At 34.4% G+C, this 19,911-nt stretch overlaps 1 protein-coding gene across 1 annotated transcript in view; it reads right to left on the reverse strand.

Moving 5' to 3' along the window:
* Positions 1 to 19,911, reverse strand: part of EHBP1 (EH domain binding protein 1) — a gene marked incomplete at its 5' end in the record, with an annotated part of 199,053 nt that overhangs the window by 72,868 nt on the left and 106,274 nt on the right. The window contains one exon of the mRNA XM_039243181.1: positions 13,441 to 13,584. Coding sequence (XP_039099112.1) covers positions 13,441 to 13,584 — 144 coding nt within the window. The remainder of the gene's footprint in view (positions 1 to 13,440; positions 13,585 to 19,911) is intronic.

Below are 19,911 nucleotides of genomic sequence, written 5' to 3' on the forward strand. Positions count from 1 at the left end.
TTTAATCAAAATAGCAAATATTGTAAATAGCCAGAGAAAATAAACTTGCTAAATGATTCACAAAAAAGAGTAAGATATTAAGAAATTAATTAGAGATCTTTCTTTTCTATAGTTAATTTTTTAAATGCAGTTTAACCCCCTTTTGGGAAGGGAACTATTTCAAAGGGCTCATTTTTGCACCCACCCCTGTCAAAGAAGGTCAGAAACACTCAAGTATAAAGTCACTGCACTGCTGTGGCACAAATAGTTTCTGCGGCTAAAATCAAACAAAGACCAATTAAACTAATCATAACGTTCCAGTGAACACAAGGAAGCTCACCTGGTATTCCTGGACTTCTTTCGTGAATTTTCAAATCTACTCAGTTCTTGGTATTATAATTACCTTGACCAAAATACTGTGAAATTACTGCTCTGATCTAATAATGGCTGCAAAAATCAAGTCGTTGTGGTTTCATGCCAAGGGGCCATAGCAAGGTGGCGCAATGATTTCTGACACAGAAGACAACTTCTAAAAACTCAAAAGGGAAAATTAACGGGATGTGGTTTACATTGCCAAAGACTGTTCATTAATTACCAATTTAATCACTGCTGGAGGCATGACATTACAAAAATCTGGCTGAAAGTTCTAATAGATTATGAAGACCACCTAAGAAGAGTGACCAAAAAATGTACAAAACAATTAATACTGTTTCACTGCTATCAAAGACACTCAGATTATTTTACATCAAGTGAAGCAGAGGAATTAGTAGCTTCACAGTGCCACCACTAGGAACTGTAAATACAATAGCATACAATTAGTAATGCACATGTGACTTTTCGTTCAAGGCATATATCCTTGGGAAAGCCAGAACATGATAAGGAGAACAAAAGAAACATTAAAAAATGAAATGAATAAAGATTTAAACTCTACCCTCTTGCATGCTGAGCAATAAAAGAATAGGCAATATAAAATACAGCTCTTAGTAATAGTGATATCATCCTGGGATGTTCAACACTGCACTGAACAGCCATATGGAAAGTGTTTATAGCCATTAATAGTCGCATAAAAGGAGTGTTCCTGATGCTAAGACACCTAGCCCTAGCTTCATGAATTCACACCAATATCAAATAAATAAGACTTTTGAGGCTAGGGGTTTGTGACCACATAATAGAAAAGATGCTTGAGTTTTTTTTTTTTTTCCTCCTAACAATGATGGTATTTTGTGTGACTTTGAAGATATGCTAGCAAGCTAACAATATGTTTTCTAAGAAGTCTAGTAGCCATTGTTAGGATAGCAGTCTTCGAATCAACTTAAATTTAGACATAATAGGTAAACTATTATTTAAATCATAATGAATAAAAACCACTGCCATGTACAGAGGCATTTATGCTGAACACAGAAGTACACTGGCATTCTTCTCCTATAAAATACAACTGTAAAAAAGATTAGCTATACATTTAAAGTGTCTTACTGGTCTGAAGCGGATTATGCACATTAAATCTTCTGTCAATTGTGTTGGAGTAAGAAATAAGGAATTTATTTTCATCTTATAGTGCCCTGGGTATAGACATTCCAGCTCATATAGAGAATAAAAATCCCTAAATAAGACAAAATTCTCACTCCATGTTATTGAAGGTTTTAGATTTCTTTTTATAATATTTGATGTTCTTCTTTTAATATGACAAATGTGAAGTTAACCTACTTATTCTTGAATTATCAATTCAAGAGAATTGATAATATGTTTAATTTGGAAAAATAAAAAATTTAGCTCAACCTTAATGTTAAAGCTTAATTCCTAGAGGCTAGCCATTTAATTGTAACACAGTCAATATTCATAAACATATAATATAATCTATATATACTGTTATGATGGTACATACTTACGATATAGACATAAAAACTATGGAAGAAGTTTCTCTCTGTCAGGGATTATTACCAAAATGATGCTTAGGTTATTTTTGTTCATTTGTTTTGTTTTGTTTTGTTTTACCAACTGGATGGTAACTGCTTCTTTTATTACCTGGAAAAAATCTAGTGATCTTATCTAAATATGCTACAATTATCAGCACAACAGACTATTCCAATTTAAATCAATATTTTCCAATTAACATCAAAAGTGCAAGGTTGATGTCTTACCTCTTCATAGCAACAAAATACCTGTTAAAGGTTTAATTTGCAAAAGAGCAGCTTGCATTCTTTTGGTTCTCACCAAATAAGCCTTCTGGATTTACTACCAAAGACCAGTAAAAAAAAAAAAAAAAAAAGTCATGGTATCTTTTTTGATTACTGGTCCTTGCAGCTGACTAAAGACTGACCAAATTAAATTCCTTTCCCATATACAGTTTTCTTCAGAGGATTCAAATATTCCTGCAAACCTTTAAAGATGGATGCAAACCTTCTAGAACTTGCTGGTATCTTGCAGTCTGATCCTGTTAAGTGAAGTGAAGATGGGTTACTACACCAATTGACTTTAATGGGTCATTCACTATCCTTGCAGATTAAAATTGAGGAAAAAAACTTAAGTCTGCTTTATAATAACGTTGAATTCTTTTCTGACCTTTCTATTTAAAAAAAAAAAACAAAAACAAAAAAAAAAACAACTTCTGGGTGGCTCAGTCAGCTAAGTGCCGGACTTTGGCTCAGGTCATGATCTCATGGTTAATGGGTTTCAGCCCCATGTCAGGCTCTGTGCTGACAGCTCAAAACCTGGAGCCTGCTTCAGATTCTGTGAGTGTGTGTCTCTCTGCCCCTCCCCAGCTTGCATTCTGTCTCCCTCTCTCAAAAGTAAAGAAAAACATTAAAAAAACCCTTTCTCGGTATCACCAAGTATCTGTAAACCATTTTCTTAAGCTATGTAATTTAAAGCAGAAAAACTGAAAACAAACATATTTATAGACAATTACCCTAATTCTTTTTAGACTTTCTACTTATAAAATAGATTTTTTTCTTAAATATTTTTATTTATTTCTAGGAGAGAGAGAGAGACAGCGTGAGCAGGGGAGGGTCAGAGAGAGAGGGAGACACAGACTCTGAAACAGGCTCCAGGCTCTGAGCTGGCAGTCAGCACAGAGCCCAACGCTGGGCCCGAACCCACGAACTGCGAGATCATGACCTAAGCAAAAGTCGGACGCTCAACCGACTAAGCCACCCAGGCGCCCCTAGACTTTCTAACTTATAAAATAGATTTTATTCTTTCTTAGAAACATAAAAGTAATAATTAAACTTATATGGCATCAGCAGGATTCTCATTCTTCATTCTTAGAGTGTACTGATCCTAAAGTTTAGCACATAAATGCAAACATCTCCTTCAGCTACCTACATAATTACATGAGCATTATTTAAAGTAATAGATTTATTTATGTAGAAACTAATTTGACAATAAACTATTTGTAAAAAAAAAAATAAATAAAAGTGAACTGCACTGTAATGAGAAAAAAAAAATAAAGTAATAGATTTATTAAATGTATTCTATTTTTTAAAAAATTTTCTTAATGTTTTATTTATTTCTGAGAGAGAGAGAGAAAGAGACAGCCTGAGCAGGGGAGGGTCAGAAAGAGAGGGAGACGGAGGATCTGAAACAGGCTCAGGCTCTGAGCTAGCTGTCAACACAGAGCCCGATGCGGGGCTTGAACCCACGAATTATGAGATCATGACCTGAGCCCAAGTCGGATGCTTAACCAACTGAGCCACCCAGGCACCCCTATTAAATGTATTTTAAAAAAGTAGTTATATTCTAATGCAAAGTTGTAAGCAAAAGAGCCTGAGAGTATTTGGGGAAACTGAGTAATAAAGAAAAATAATAAAAAAGGAATTTTTTTCTCGAAAAAAACTACTACATTTTTCTCACAGTGTGTGTTCACACCAAACTCCTGATTTTGAAAAAAAATTTTTTTATTAATTTGAGAGAGAGAGAAAGAGAGGGTGCGTGTTAGCAGGTGAGAGGGGCAGAGGGAGAGAGAGGGAGAGAGAGACTCTTAAGCAGGCTCTATGCTTAGCACAGAGCCTGACATGGGGCCCAATCCCTCACCCTGGGACATTGACCTGAGCCAAAATCAAGAGTTGGGCTGTCAGCTAACTGAGCCACCCATGAGCCCCTGAAAAAAATTACTTTAAGTGCACGTGGAAACCATAAGCAAAAGAAATATCATCTAAAATCTGCATTAGTAAAAATCTAACATATGAAAATCTTCACAGGACAGGAAAAGGAAGTAAAAAAATATAAATCACAGAGATTCAGAGCAATGAAATCTGTTTCTTATAGAAAAATAATTTCAGAAAATACCTGAAGCAGGTTAAATGAACATTTAAAGGCACAGAGACACAAATGAATCCTGTAAACTACTAAAGATCTAAATACAACATGTGCTTGCTTAGCAAGTTCTCATTAAAACATGCAATACTGGTTTTGACAAAAATTAAGAAAAATTAAACAGTTTATAATATCTGCATTTGTGAGTTGATATTTAAGATAAATAACAGCTCAAATCTTTTCCTGAGGATGACTTAAGTAAAGTCTGTACATAAGGACCTACCAGATAAGATTACAAAGAGTTGTTTTCAGTGTCTTAGAAATTGCCTAAAGCTATACTAATTTATCTAAGAGGGAATGTTTGGTAGAGTGGTGTGCTTCAAGAGAGAGTTGGGGATTGCACTCTAATCAAAGGGCCCAGCGTACAGGAAGGACAGGTGTGTGAAAGGATTTGCTGTGTACACATCATAACAACAAAGACAGGTATCACAATGTAGGATTCATGAAAGAAAGAAAAGAATGATCCAGAGAATCTTAAGTTCCAACATGGCAATTGTCATCTCTATAACGGACTCAAGAAAGGGGGACAGACACTTTAACTTTCTCTGCTCAATGATAATTCCACTTTAAAGATTTTCAGAGGGATATTTTACCTGTGTACAAACCTTTACCACCAAGAAACTCCATACAGCAACCCAAGTTTATCATGTTTAAACTTGTGTTTTTATTAGTTGAAACTCAGAATATATGAAAAGAGCCTGTCACTATTCCCTTCATTTATTTATTCAATAAACATTTACTTAACTTGGTGATGGGAATACAAGGTTCCTGTACTTTGAATAGCTCATAGCTCAGTGGGAGAGAGATGTGTAAATAGATAATTATATGGGATAAATGCGATGGGAGAGAGATGTACAGCATATTAGAGAAAGATAAAGGAAAGAGAATTAGCTTTACTGCTAGGAACCAAGACAGGGTACTCAGAGAAGAGATATTTCAGTGGAAACTAACAGGGAAAGAAGAGAATTTCAGGGAAAGAACAGCCAGTGCTTGACGCAGTAATTAGAATATGCCATACTCTCTGTAAGCAACTTAGCAGAGATGGATTGTGGAGTGAATAATGGGAGAGATGTGAGAGACGAGGCTAGAAAGGGAGGGAAGAGGATTTGCAAGGACCTTGTATAAGGACATGCTGCATATCTGGGAAGTTTGTTCTCTTGGTAAGCGGGAGTTACTGGAAAGATTCTGAGCCTTTATATACTCAAATTAGTACCTAATACAATTTACCAGTTTTCTCTTCATTATATTTTAGAAGCTTGTCTTTCCTTGTATGTAGACCTTTGCTTTCATTCTCTCTCAGCCCAGAATTAGATACAAAAAGCCTGAAAAGGAGGTAACCTGTATTCAGTACATGGACACTTTCCCATATACTATATGCCTCAAGTACTCCAATATTTATTAAAATTATTATTAAAATAGCTCTTCTTATTTTTCTTGGCATTCATCAGAAGATCCTAGGTTAGTTTTATAGAAACAGAGTTCAGAAAGATAAAAGACCATTGCTGAGTAAGTCCTAAATCAGTGAACAATCTTAAGAATATGAAACAGTAAGCTCTTCAATAAACTCTAGAAGAATTGAGGTCAGTGTCTCATTCATTCAAGACTCGAGATCATTCCTGGGTACCAACTTTTTTTTAAACTCATGGAAATTCTCAGGTAAACTAAGAACACAAAAAGCAGTAGGTGGCAACAGGTATGACTCCCCCCACCAGCAACTTTACTTTCAGTACAGTAGCATACATTATGAAGGGCAAGATAACTTACAATGAATTTTAAAATAAGAGCACTCTAAATCAAGGCACAAATTAAAGATCATAAACAAGGGAAAATAGTAGCAATCAGTTCACTAAATTAGATGCCAGCTTTCTTTTTTTCTAGTTAGACCTTCTTTTTATTTACCAGCAGTCTTTTGATCTCTCCAGAGTGAAAGAGATGCTGACACTGAAGTGGGAATGGCATTAGTCATGGTTCCCTTACCCTCTTCACTGTGGACACCTATTAATTTGAATGTCACACAAGGAAAAAAAAAGAATTTTGCTTCCATTTAATAAATGGAAAGACAGATTTAGAGAATTAAGTATTTTCCAGTTTTAGTATCACTTAACACACATTCAATTGCTCCAGAGATGAAACTGGGTGTTTTCCCTTTTCCTTTTATCAACCAAGTTGGCCAAACTACTTTTCCAAAATATGGACAGTACTGGTAAATAATTCCAATCTGTATGTACAAGAGCTACCAGAAATGATAAAGAAAATAATCAAATTAAGAAAACTATGATGTCTTTGGAAAATAGATCAACCTGATAACAAACTGCACACTAAACTGAAAATCTAAAAAGCAACAGCAAGGTCTAACTTTTCTTTTGTGCATCTGGACTGATCTGCCATTTAATATTCTTCTTCTTACATCACTTCATTCATTAATATAATTAATATAAGCTATAAGCCCCACAGGGTATCAAGTGTCAAAACAAGAACAATAGTTGGAGAGCATACTATTGAATTCATGAAATTGATGCTTTTCATAAGAGAGCTATACAGGGCTCTACTTTGCTGAAAAATGACCAATAGTAGAATGCACAAGAATGTTTTAAAATTGAGTTTAAGCTATAACGAGAGAGGCTACAACAGTATCTCCTATGCCACACTCCTCTCATTAGTGGTGTGGAATCTATGTCTCTGCTCCTTAAATCTGGGTGGAGCTTTGTGTATGCTCAGGCCATCGGTATAGCAAAAGTGATGCAACATGGCTTTTAAAGCTAGCTCATAAAAATGTCATGCATATCTGCCTGACTGTCTTGGCATATCTGCTCACAGACCCAGCCACCATGCTGTGAGGAAGCCCAAACTAGCTCAAGTGGAGAGACTACAGGGAGAAGCTACATGTAGGTGTTCCAAATGACAGTTTAGCAGAGGTCCTCATCAAAATCCAGCCTCAAATGTCATGGAACAGAAGCCACTCCCAGAGTTTCCTATCCTCATGACTAAATCAAAGAATCTGCAAGCATAATCAACTGGTTGTTTCAGGCCAGTAAGGTGGTTTTTTATTCAGCAAAAGATAACCTGAAAAAAGAAGGGTAAATAAAGTATCTCTGGGACTGTTTAAAGCATGGCTTAATTTCGGCAATAGAGTACAACTTTGGGTAAATGCAAGACAAAGTAACAAAGTGACTAGCCTGGCATGCAGCAGGCCAGCTATGTGGCCTGGAGCTGCTCTTTCTGGGAAAACAACTGTAACAATAAAATGAGTCCAGGACAACTAACCCAAGTCCCATCAGTGGTAGTCAAAGAAACAATGAGATATTTTGTGAGATACCACAATTACTACTCATCAGTCATAAACAGTAGTCATTGAAAATTTCATGTCTTCTCAGTGTGAACAGGACTGTTATTATTTTTATTATTTTTTTTTAATGTTTTATTTATTTCTAGGAGAGAGAGAGACAACGTGAGCAGGGGAGGGTCAGAGAGAGAGGGAGTCACAGACTGAAACAGGCTCCAGGCTCTGAGCTGGCAGTCAGCACAGAGCCCGACAAGGAGCACGAACCCAAGAACAACAAGATCATGACCAAAGCGAAAGTCGGACGCTTAACCGACTAAGCCACCCAGGCGCCCCATGGACTGTTATTATTGAATCTGCCATTTATTCCATACCTAGGCAAAAGCTAGTTATCATCAACTGTAGGAGTGAAGAGTTCTTGGGGCACCTGAGTGGCTCAGTCAGTTAAGCATCCAACTCTTGGTTTCAGCTCAGGTCATGATCTCATGGTTTGCAGGTTCAGGCCCCACATCGGGCTCTGTGCTTACAGTATGGAGCCTGCTTGGGATTCTGTCTCCCTCTCTCTCGGCCCTTCCCCTGCTTGCTCTCTCTCTCTCTCAAAAGTAAATAAATAAACATTTTAAAAAAACAAGTGTCTCTCTTCTTAAAACACACACTTACACACCCGTTATCTTAGAAATACTGAAGTCAAGTTTGTTTGGGTACACTAAGAAAACAATATGATAAAAATACTTTTTTAGATACAAAAAAATTCCCCTAGTTTACTTGTTTATTTTTTCAAAAATGTTTTATTTATTTCTGAGAGAGAGACAGAGAGACAGCATGGGCAGGGGAGGGTCAGAGAGAGAGGGAGACACAGAATCCGAAACAGCCTCCAGGCTCTGAGCTGGCTGTCAGCACAGAGCCCGATGCGGGGCTCGAACCCACGAACCATGAGATCATGACCTGAGCCAAAGTCGGATGCTTAACCAACTGAGCCACCCAGGCACCCCCAAAATTCCCCTAGTTTAAAATATGTATCTTAACATATTTTAAAAACAAAGAATAAAGGGGAAAATGCTTTATAAGTCATTTGTTATACTATCCCTTAGAGATAATTACTGTCAATATTTTGATGATTTTCCTTCCTGTCCTTTTTAATGCACATTAAAAAAAAAACCCAAAGTCTCTATCATTTCAAAACATGGAGCCTGCTTGGGATTCTCTCTCCTCTCCCTCTGGCCCTCCCTCCATTCATGCATGCAGGCTCTCTCTCTTTCTCTCTCTCTCTAAAAATAAATAAGTAAAGATTAAAAAAATAGAAAATGGAGTTCATATGCCATGTATATTTTATATCCTTCTTTTAATGCAAAATGACACTGTGAGCACTCTTCTATGTCCTTTCAATATTCTTTGAAGACATTATTGAATAGATAAGTTTTAATGGCTATATAAAAAGTATATTTGCTTATTATAATTTATTTGATCATTTTTGTTTTGCACAATTATCATTTTATAATTTTTGCTATTACAAACAACATGGTGATGAAAACCAGCATACGATTCTTTGTTAGTAGAATTATCAGGGAAAAGAGAATGAACATTCCTTGATGAAGTCTAATGGTTTTCCAGAAAGATGTGGCAAGTTACATATTATGAGGAGTATAAACAGTATCTAACTCAATGAAACGTCACCATCATCATGTTTCTTAAAATCCAAGTTATATATTTTACAGACACAGTAAGATGTCATAACATAGAGTAAGAGATGATTTAGTAACTAACTTGTTGTTGAATTTACACTATCATAATTTAAATAAAAATGTATTTCGTATGTATTTCATTTGAGAAATTAAAAGTTTAAATTATTGGTACCTTAAACAGAAAGGGTGACCAATAAATATTTGTTGAAAATTTGAAGTAATAAATGAATAAACCAAATGAAAACCTAACCATCATTTTTAAATTTTTATTTATTTATTAATGATTTTATTTATTTATTTATCTATTTATTTGTTTTATTTCTGAGAGAGAGGGAGAGAGAGACAGCATGAGCAGGAGAGGGTCAGAGAAAGAGGGAGACACAGAGTCCAAATCAGGCTCCAGGCTCCGAGCTGAGAGCAAGAGCTCGATGCGGGGCTTGAACCCATGAACTGTGAGATCATGACCTGGGCCGAAGTCGGACGCCCAACTGACTGAGCCACCCAGGCGTCCCAACCATCATCTTTTTAAAAAGTCAGGATACATGAATTCTAAGCCTCATATATCACAGTCTGCAACCTAGGTAAATTTAAACATTCCTTCCCAACTTACTTTCTTAATTTCTATAAGAGATAAAACAATAGTCTCTATTTCCATTTCACAAAGATGTAAGAAATATAAAGAAGGAAATATAACACAATGCCTTAAAAACATAACCTGTGAAATCAAATTGTCTAGGTTCAATTCTTGGCTCTGTTATGATGGGCAATTCATTAATTTGTTTGTCAGTTTTCTCAACTGTAAAATAGGGATGACAATATTTAACTCAGATAATTATTGTAGAGATTAAATGAGAAAATCCATGTTAAATTACTTAGAATCCTGCCTGTCAAACAGTAAATGCTCAATAAACATTCAATAATAGTTATTAATATATATAAAATTGATATATATGTGAAGTAATTGGTTTTAAAAATCTAGTTGGTATATAGATCACTTAAATCTCAGGTATTCTCAATTTAAAAACAACACACTGGAACAATATAGAGTTATACATTCCCCATAATTTTTAGAATCTGAATAATTAAGAAATAAAGTTAATCACAAATAAAATATAGTATTAAAAAAATAACTTTCTTTTTAAAGAGATATTCTTTCTGTGGCTTTTCACTTGACTAGATCCTTTTCACCTATCAAATCTTAGGTCAAATGTCCCCTCTTCAAATCAGTCAAGCCTTTACCTACTTAAATTTCCTCTATCATGCAGTTTTCACACTCTAGTTATTTATCTGTGTCTTCCCACCATAATGTATACTCAATGAAGGAAGAAGCTTAGCCTTTTCTGTAACTATGAATACACTCAGTTCAGACATTTAATAAATATCTGACAAATGACCAACAAATTGATGATATACAGTTGGCTAGGCACTGAAGGAGTTGGCATAAAGGCTACAAAGTTTCTTCAAAGATGGTCCTCTCATTAGGATTTCTCAAACATTTTTATCATGAACCATAGTCTAAAATACATTTTATATCAAGATCCAGTAAACATACATATCCATATAACTAAAGCAAGTTTCAGACCAAAATACCATGGCTACTATGTGTGATGAGTTTTGATATTTTTATTCCATTCTATTCTATTCCTTTTCATTAAAAATAATTACTACAGCATGCTAAATCAATTTTATATCACATTATCATGGAAAGACTTGAAGTGTGAAAAACACTGCTCAAGGTCAGAGGTTATTAAGCTCATATCTGAAAGGTGTGCTTAATCATCATATGCATGGAAAGGAAGAAATAAAAATGTCTGATCACAGATGACGTGATCACCTATGTAGAAAATCTGAGAGAATGGAAAAAAAAAAAAAAAACTGTCCTGGAATTAATAAACAATTATAGCAAGGCTGTAGGATACAAGGCTAATATGCAAAAGACAATTGCTTTCCTATATACCAGCAGTGAACAAGCGGAATTTGAAATTAAAACCACAATACTATTCACATTAGTGAAAAGTTGATAGGTTTAAATCTAACAAAATATGTACACAATCTATATGAGGAATATAATGAAATCAAAGAATAACTAAATAATTGAACAGATATTCTATATTCATCAGCAGGAACACTCAATTTACAACAGACACGTGATAAAAGATTATATCCTAAATATACAAATAACATCAAAACTCAACAATAAAAAACAACTTAATTAAAAAATGGGCCAATGACCCCAACAGACAACTCTCCAAAGATTTATAGATTGCTAATATGCATATAAAAAGAAGCTCCATATCATATGTTTTAATGTGCATCAGGGAAATGCACATTAAAACAATGAGATATCACTAAACACCTATCAGAATGGTCAAAATCTGGAACACCGACAACACTCAATGTTGATGAAGATGTGGAACCCCACAAGAACTTTCACACATCGCTGGTGGCAATGCAAGATGGTATAGGGACTTTGGAAGATAGTTTAGCATTTTTTTATACAAATAAACATACTCTTACCCATAAGATCTAGCAATCACACTCCTTAGTATTTACTCAAATGAGTTAAAAACCTAGGTCCACACAAAAACTTGCACATGGATGATTATAGCAGCTTTATTCATAATTGCCAAACTCTGGAAGCAATCAAGATGTCCTTTAGTAGGTGAAAGGATAAATAAACTGTGGTAGATCCAGACAATGAGATATTACTCAGCACTAAAAAGAAATGGTCTTTTTAACCGTGAAAAACATGGAAAAATCTTAAATGCATATTACTAGGTAAATGAAGCTAATCAGAAAAGGCCATACACTGCATGATTCCAACTATGACATTCTGGAAAAGGCAAAATTATGGAGACAGTAACATTATCAGGTTTCCAGGGGTTGGGAGTGTTGGAAGGGATAAATAGGTGTAACAGAATATTCTTAGGGAAATGAAAATACTCTATGATACCATAATGATGGATACACATTTGTTCAAATTCATAAAATGGAGAACACCAAGAGGGAATCATAATGTAAACTATGGGCTTTGGGTGATTATGATGTAGGTTTGTTTTATCAGTTCAGTGTAGGTTTATCAGTTCTAACAAATGTATCGCTTTGGTGTGGGATGTTGTTAAGAGGAGAGATATAAATAAATATGTAGATGCAGGGTGTATATGGGAAATCTCTGTACCTTCCCTATAATTCTGCTGTGAAACTAAAACTGCTCTAAAAAATAAAATCTTAATTAAAGGAAAAAAAAGAACATGTAGTTTTGTGTATGTAAGTCTGACGGTAAGGGAGGCTGTCATAGTTTTCAGATTCACGAAGAGGTTCTTGTCCCCTTAAATTTAAGGGCTTCTATTACCATATATTTATTATCATTTGTGAAATGTATAAATCATGTATAAAAATGTGGTTTAACATAGGGATGGCAGTATATGATAGAAAAAAACATTGATTCTGTAGTCTGAAAAGGCTCAAGTTCAAATCCTGGATTCATCATTTACTAACTCTGTTAACTTTATAAAATTACCTTACCTATCACCCCAGTTTTCTTATGAGGAAAGTAGTTTGAACATATATTTCACAGGGTTATGTAAAACATCCATTATAATAATGATGCCTATTTTTCAATAAATGGAAGGCATCATTATTATATTCTAATATTTCCAAAAAAATTAACTTCCATAGACAAAATACAATCTTAAACAAAGTACAATTAAATTATACAAGGTAAATTAACAAAAAATAGGTCATTCATATATATATATAGAAATTATATCTCCAAATCTTACTTTTTCTCATAGCTAACACTGCTATGTAGGAAAAAATTACAACATGTTCTTCTCAGTATGACTTTATCAGTTCAGTAAATGTACCAAGTACCCCCCATACACAAAGTCTGGAAAAATGATTTAGCAAGAACAGCCTGATGGTTTCCAGAGGGGAGGTGGGTGCAGGGACAGGTGAAATAAGTGATGGGGATTAAGGAGTATGCGTGTCATGATGAGCACCAAGTGATGTATGGAATTGTTGAATTACTATATTGTAAACCTAAACTAAAATAATACTGTATATTAACTATCTGGAATTAAAATAAAACTTTTTAAAAAATGACTTAGCAAAAATATAAATAAATTACTCCCTTCACCCCCATGATTGCAATGAACTATTTATGACTTTTTAACCAATGTTCCTCACATCACTTAGCTGCCTGTTGCAGAGTGGTGCGGCTGCGTTGGTATTCTGCTTATTCCCTGCCTTTAGAGCTGCATCTCTTCTTGCTTGCTCAAGCAGAACTCTTGCTCTTTCTTTAAGTTCTTCTTGTCTGGATAACATTCGATGCTTAAAAGCAAAAATACAGAATTAGAAGCTCAAAAAATATACATCACATAATCTATACTTGTAAACTAATCAATGGTTATATTATCTGTCAAAATAATAGAGATCAGAAATAAAATTGTAGCTTTGAGATTACTTACAGATAATATTAATTTTAACTAAAAGTGTAGAAAGTCTTGACATTCTGGAAATATATCTTCTTCTTTTAGAAGTTTATTTTGAGATAGAAAGCACGCGTGCGTATACATAAGCAGAGGAGGGGCAGAGAGAGGAAGAGAAAGAGAATCTCAAGCACTGACAATGTGGAGGGCGATGGAACCCTGAGATCATGACCTGAGCCAAAATCAAGAGTTGGATACTTAACCACTGAGCCACCCTGGCTTAGTGTCCCTGGAAATATAACTTTACTGCCTAAAACTGGATTACATTTAATTACATTTTTATTAGAACATATTCCCATAAAGTTTAAGGTCCATATGTATATTGTATACATTTGTCATATTTGCTAATTATAGTATAATCTGGTGTACAGTTTTTAAAAAATTTATTTCTTATAGTCTTATAGGACTGATAACAAGGTTATCTTCTGACTTTGTATGTTGAAAGATATTAAATATCTGTGACAATAATCCTTTAAATTCTTGACAACACAAAAAATTCAAAGCTATAATATTTTGTTTAAAAAAAAGTAAAACTGGTTTTGTCTAATGCTCACTTTCCTTACAACAAGACAATTAACCATACCAGAATTGGGAAAGTGTTTTTCTGGATTAATTTGTAATCTTACACAATATATTTATGGATAACAACAAGTAATGACCACCAACAGAAATCAGTTCTTAAATGAGGACATTAATTCAAATTGCAAATATCCATGTTTATAGTTCAAATTCCCTTTTTCTCCCCTGAAAGTAGTCAACATCTGGCTTTAAATTTTTTTTAATCTTTGTTTATTTGTATGAGAGAGAGACAGAGTGTGAGCAGGAGAGGGGCAGGGACAGAGGGAGACACAGAATCTGAAGCAGGCTCCAGCCTCTGAGTTGTCAGCACAGAGCCTGACTCAGGGCTCGAACTCATGAACTACAAGATCATGACCTGAGCTGCAGCTGAACGCTTAACTGATTGAGCCACCCAGGTGCCCCAACTAATATCTGACTTTAGGCAGTTATTACTATTGTTCGGATATTTAATTTCTTTTATTTCCCTTTCATTTCATAGTTTTGGTTCAATCATACATAGCATTTATGGTCAAGAAAGAGGTAAAAAACAGTAAACATATTTATGTGGTATAGTGTGAAGCTTAAAAAATTACTACATCATTTTTTGGTCTCTGAGATTTTTATGTTTTAATATAACAATTTTTAAACACTTTTCTGTAATCTTAAGGAAAGATTTTTTTTTAAGTATCCAGTTCAGTGGTTTTTACTATATTCACAAGGTTGTGAACCATCAACACTATCTAATTCCAGAACATTTTCATCACCCAAGGTTTTAAGAGGATTAAACAAAAATTCTTTGCTTAATAGATATAATTGAAATGTATAAGTGATAATGATAGATTTTTCGTCATGTTAATAGAATAGAACTGGTCATTGCATTTGAACTGGTTACAAATCAACACTTTTTAAAAACAGACAAGATTAATTAAATGAACACTGAATCTGCAGTCCAGACATCAGTTTGTTAATCCTTCTTCCACTAATAATAAGCAATGTAACATTGAACAGGTCACTTAAAAGCTATGCTGTATTCCATTACATGATATTTAAGAACCTTCAAGTCAGGAAGACCTTGGTTCAAACACTAGATATATCACTTAATTGTGGATATAAAAGTTACTTAATCTCTCTAAGCCTCAGTTTCCTCCTTTATAAAATGGGAATAAAAATAGATGAACTCTCACAAGGATATTATAAAGATAAAGTGAAAACAGAGTAATGTACTGAGCACTAGATAAATGTTAACTATTATTATATATTTAAAAATCTCTTAATGCCTCTTTTTTTTAATGTTTATTTTTGAGAGGTGGGGGAGGGACAGAGAGAGAGGAGAGAGAGAATTCAAAGCAGGCTCTGCACTGTCAGCACAAAGCCGGACGCAGGGCTCAAACTCACAAACCGTGAGATCATGACTTAGGCGAATTTGGTTAAGTGTCCAACTTCAGGTCAGGTCACGATCTCGTGGTTTGTGAGTTTGAGCTCCACATTGGGTTCTGTACTGAGCAGCCGGAGCCTGCTTCAGATTCTGTGTCTCCCTCTCTCAGCTCTTCCCCCACTTACAATCTGTCTCTGTCTCAAAAAATGAATAAACATTAAAAAAAACTTCTGAAATAAGGGGAGATCACCCTTAAAATCCCATTAGTCCTAAAACTGGTGATTAGAGTATATCATCTTTAAGATCCTATATTGGCTCTAAATTCTGTGAGTATACATACCTTTAGGGATTCCAGTTAGCTACACAGAAAGTGAAAGACTGTTTTGGTCTTAAGAACACACAGAAAAAAACTTTTTCTGATTATAAATGCAATTCATATTTCTTGTAAAAATTTTAGAAAATACATAAAAGAAAAATAAAAAATAAAAATAATAAGAGGCATCATATTCCCTGACTTCAAACTATAGAACAAAGCTATAGTAATCAAAACAGTATGGTATTGGCATAAAAATAGACACATAGATCAACAGAACAAGATAGAGAACACAGAAATAAACCGAAGTATATCTGGTCCATTAATTTATGACAAAGGAGCCAAGAATATACAATGGGGAAAGGATAGTCTCTCTAATAAACGGTATGGAGAGAACCGGACAGCAAAGGAATGAAATTGGATGCCTATCTTACACTATGTACAAAAATAAACTTAAAATGGATTAAAGACTTGAACCTGAGACCCAAAACCATAAAACTCCTAGAAGAAAACACAGGTGGTAAGCTCCTTGACAATGGTCTTAGTGATGATTTTTTGGATTTGGTAACAAAAATCAAAGGCAAAAAAGGCAAAAATAAACAAATGTAACTAAATCAAACTAAAAGTTTCTGCACATTTAAGGAAACCATCCACAAAATGAAAAGGCAATGTACTAAGTGGGAGAAAATACTTGCAAATCATGTATCTGAGAAGGGGTTACTAATCCAAAATATATAAAAACTCATACAACTCAATAGCAATGCAATTAAAAAATGGACAGAAGATTTGAATTAATGTATTTTTGGAAAACCAAAAAAGATATAAAAAGGCCATGGATACATGAAAAGATGCTCAATATCACTAATTATTAAAGAAATGCAAATTAAAACCACAATGGGATATTACCTCACAACTGTTAGAGTGGCTATTATCAAAAAGACAAGGAATAATAAGTGTTGGTGAGGATGTGGAGAAAAGGGGACCCTTATGCACATTTGGTAGGGATGTAAATTGGTGCAGGCACTGTGGAAAACAGAATGGAGGTTCCTCAAAGAAATTAAAAACAGAACTACCTTATGATCCAGAAATTCCATGCCTGGGTGTTTATCCAAAGTAAATAAAAACACTAACTCAAAAAGAGATATGCATCCCTATGTTCACTGCAGCATTATTTAAAATAGCCAAGATATGGAAACAACCTACGTGCTCAGTGATCGATACGAGCACTGGGTAAGGAAACTGTCACACACACACACACACACACACACACACACACACACACACACACTCAGTGGCATATTATGCAGCCATAAAAAATAACGAAATCTTGCTACTTGTGACATGTATGGATTCTGAGGGCATTATGCTAAGTGAAATAAGTCAGACAGACAAAGCCCAATGCAATATGATCTTACTCATAGGTGAAATCTAAAAACAAAACAAAGGACCCCAAATTGCAAAACACCAAGCTCACAGATCTAGAGACCAACTGGTAGTTGCCAGAGGGTGGGGGTAGAATGTAGACAAAATAGGTGAAGGGGATCAAAAAGTACAAAATTCCAGTTATAAAATAAATAGGTCATGAGGATATAATGTATGGCATGGTGACTATAGTTAATAATACCATATTGCATATATGAAAGTTGTTAAGGGAGTAGATCTCAAATGTTCTTGTCACAAGAAATAAAATTTTTTTTGTAACTGTGCGTGTGGTAACAGAGGCTTATTGTGGTGATCATTTCACAATATATACAAATATCAAATAATTGTATACCTGAAACTAATGTAACATTATATGACAGTTATATCTCAATAAAAAATAATAATTTAAAAATAAAAAATCTGGGGTGCCTGGGTGGTGGCTTAGTCGGTTAAGCGACCGACTTTCGCTTAGGTCATGATCTCGTGGTTCGTGGGTTCGGGCCCCGCGTCGGGCTCTGTGCTGACTGCCAGCTCAGAGTCTGGAGCCTGTTTCAGTCTGTGACTCCCTCTCTCTCTGACCCTCTCCTGCTCAAGCTGTCTCTCTCTCTCTCTCCTAGAAATAAATAAAACATTAAAAAAATAAATAAATAAAAAATCAGGGTGACTGGGTGGCTTAGTCGGTTAAGTATCTTACTTTGACTCAGGTCATGATCTCACAGTTCTTAAGTTCGAACCCCACATCAGGCTCTCTGCTATCAGTGAAGAGCCCACTTCAGGCCCTCTGTCTCCCCCTCTCTTTGTCCCTCCCCTGCTTTTGCAAATGCTCTCATTCCCTCTCTCAAAATAAATTTTAAAAAATAATTTAAAAAATAATAAAATAATAAAATAAAAAATAAAGGAGGTCCCGAGTGACTCAGTTGGTTAAGTGTCAACTCTTGATTTTGGGTCAGATCATGATCTCATAGTCATGAGATCAAGCCCTGTATCCATGCTTAGCATGGAGCCTGCTTAAGATTTTCTCTCTCATTCTCCAGCTGCCCCTCCCTTGTTTGTACTCTCTCTCTCAAAAAATAAATAAATAAAATAATGATAATTAGCAATCCTGGCACCCAGATACAATGACTAAAGAATCATGCTTTTTTTAAACTTAACATTCTATTGTGAGCATATTTTCATGTAAATGTTTTAAAAAATATTTTTAAGCACAATTTAAAACTGTTTACCTAGCACTCTATTAGTGCAGATGCTTCATACTTTATTTAACTTGTCTTAAGGTATTTAGGTTCTTTATAATTTTTCATTATGAAGAATAATGTTTTCATACACATCTTTATAGATAAATTCTTGTATAGAGTTCTGATTATCCTAGGGAAAATAATTCCTAGAGGTAGAATCTAATGAGATAAACATTTTTAAGGGACTTTTGTACATTGCTGAACTGTCCTTCAGTAAAGCTGACTGCTTTACATCTGGGCTGATTATTTTTAGTGCTTATGGTCAAATATGAAGAGATACTGTAAGTATATAGTTTAGGAGCATAGACTTCAGAGGCAGAAAAGGTTGGTTTTGAATCCAAACACTTAAGAAGTGATCTTACGCAACTCTGTAAACCCCATTTTCCTCATATATTAAATAGAATTTAACCACTTACCTCCTGGGTTATAAAGTTTAAGAGAGATACGTATAAGATATATAAAGGTCAGGCACTCAAATAAGCAACAATTAGGACTTTGGGTCTATATAGCCTAATTAAATGATCAGATTTTCTCTAATCTAATGCTAAGAGGTACTAGATGTACTATTATTTTATGAACTACTAAGAAAGAACAAACATTGTCAAACTCTAACATACTATGTATTATAAGTAACATCTTGATTTCAGAGAAAATGTGAAAAGGTGCTTAATTTAGAATTGATGAAATACAGTATGTACAAAACCCCCAGATTTTTAAGAAATTTGTCCAATTTAAAAAACTGTTAAAACTGCCCAATTTTAAAAACCTATGAAATAGTGGCAATCATATTAAAATTTTTTGTGTCAGACAATATTTCTGATAAAAAAACAAAAACATAAAATACCTTTACCTTTACCCTAAACAAAATTCTGACCACTTAACCAATGGTCAATAAACACATATATATGGAGTTATAGATAGATGTTGCCTCCATCATCCTGTGGATTTAATGTATATCATTTAAACCTTCTGAAAAGCATCACAGCATGACAGAGTTTTAGGGCGAAAAGTGCTCTTAGAGATTATTTCATTTAATATATGTGGAAAATAATATTAAAAAAATTTAAATGGCCAATTAACATGTCACACTGGTAATTAGCAGAACCAAGATGAGATCCCAGGTCCAGAGTATTTTTAATTTTTAAACATTACTTAATTTCTAGGTTTAATGAAATATATTTACCTTAAAGATCTAGGTTATAAGAAAATTCTTTATTGGGTAATACTTAGAACTTAGATTACCAAATTCTGCAGTTATTAACCACT

Source organism: Hyaena hyaena, unplaced genomic scaffold (assembly GCF_003009895.1).
Source record: "Hyaena hyaena isolate Hyena2069 unplaced genomic scaffold, ASM300989v1 scaffold_224, whole genome shotgun sequence".
Taxonomy (NCBI): Eukaryota; Metazoa; Chordata; class Mammalia; order Carnivora; family Hyaenidae; genus Hyaena; species Hyaena hyaena.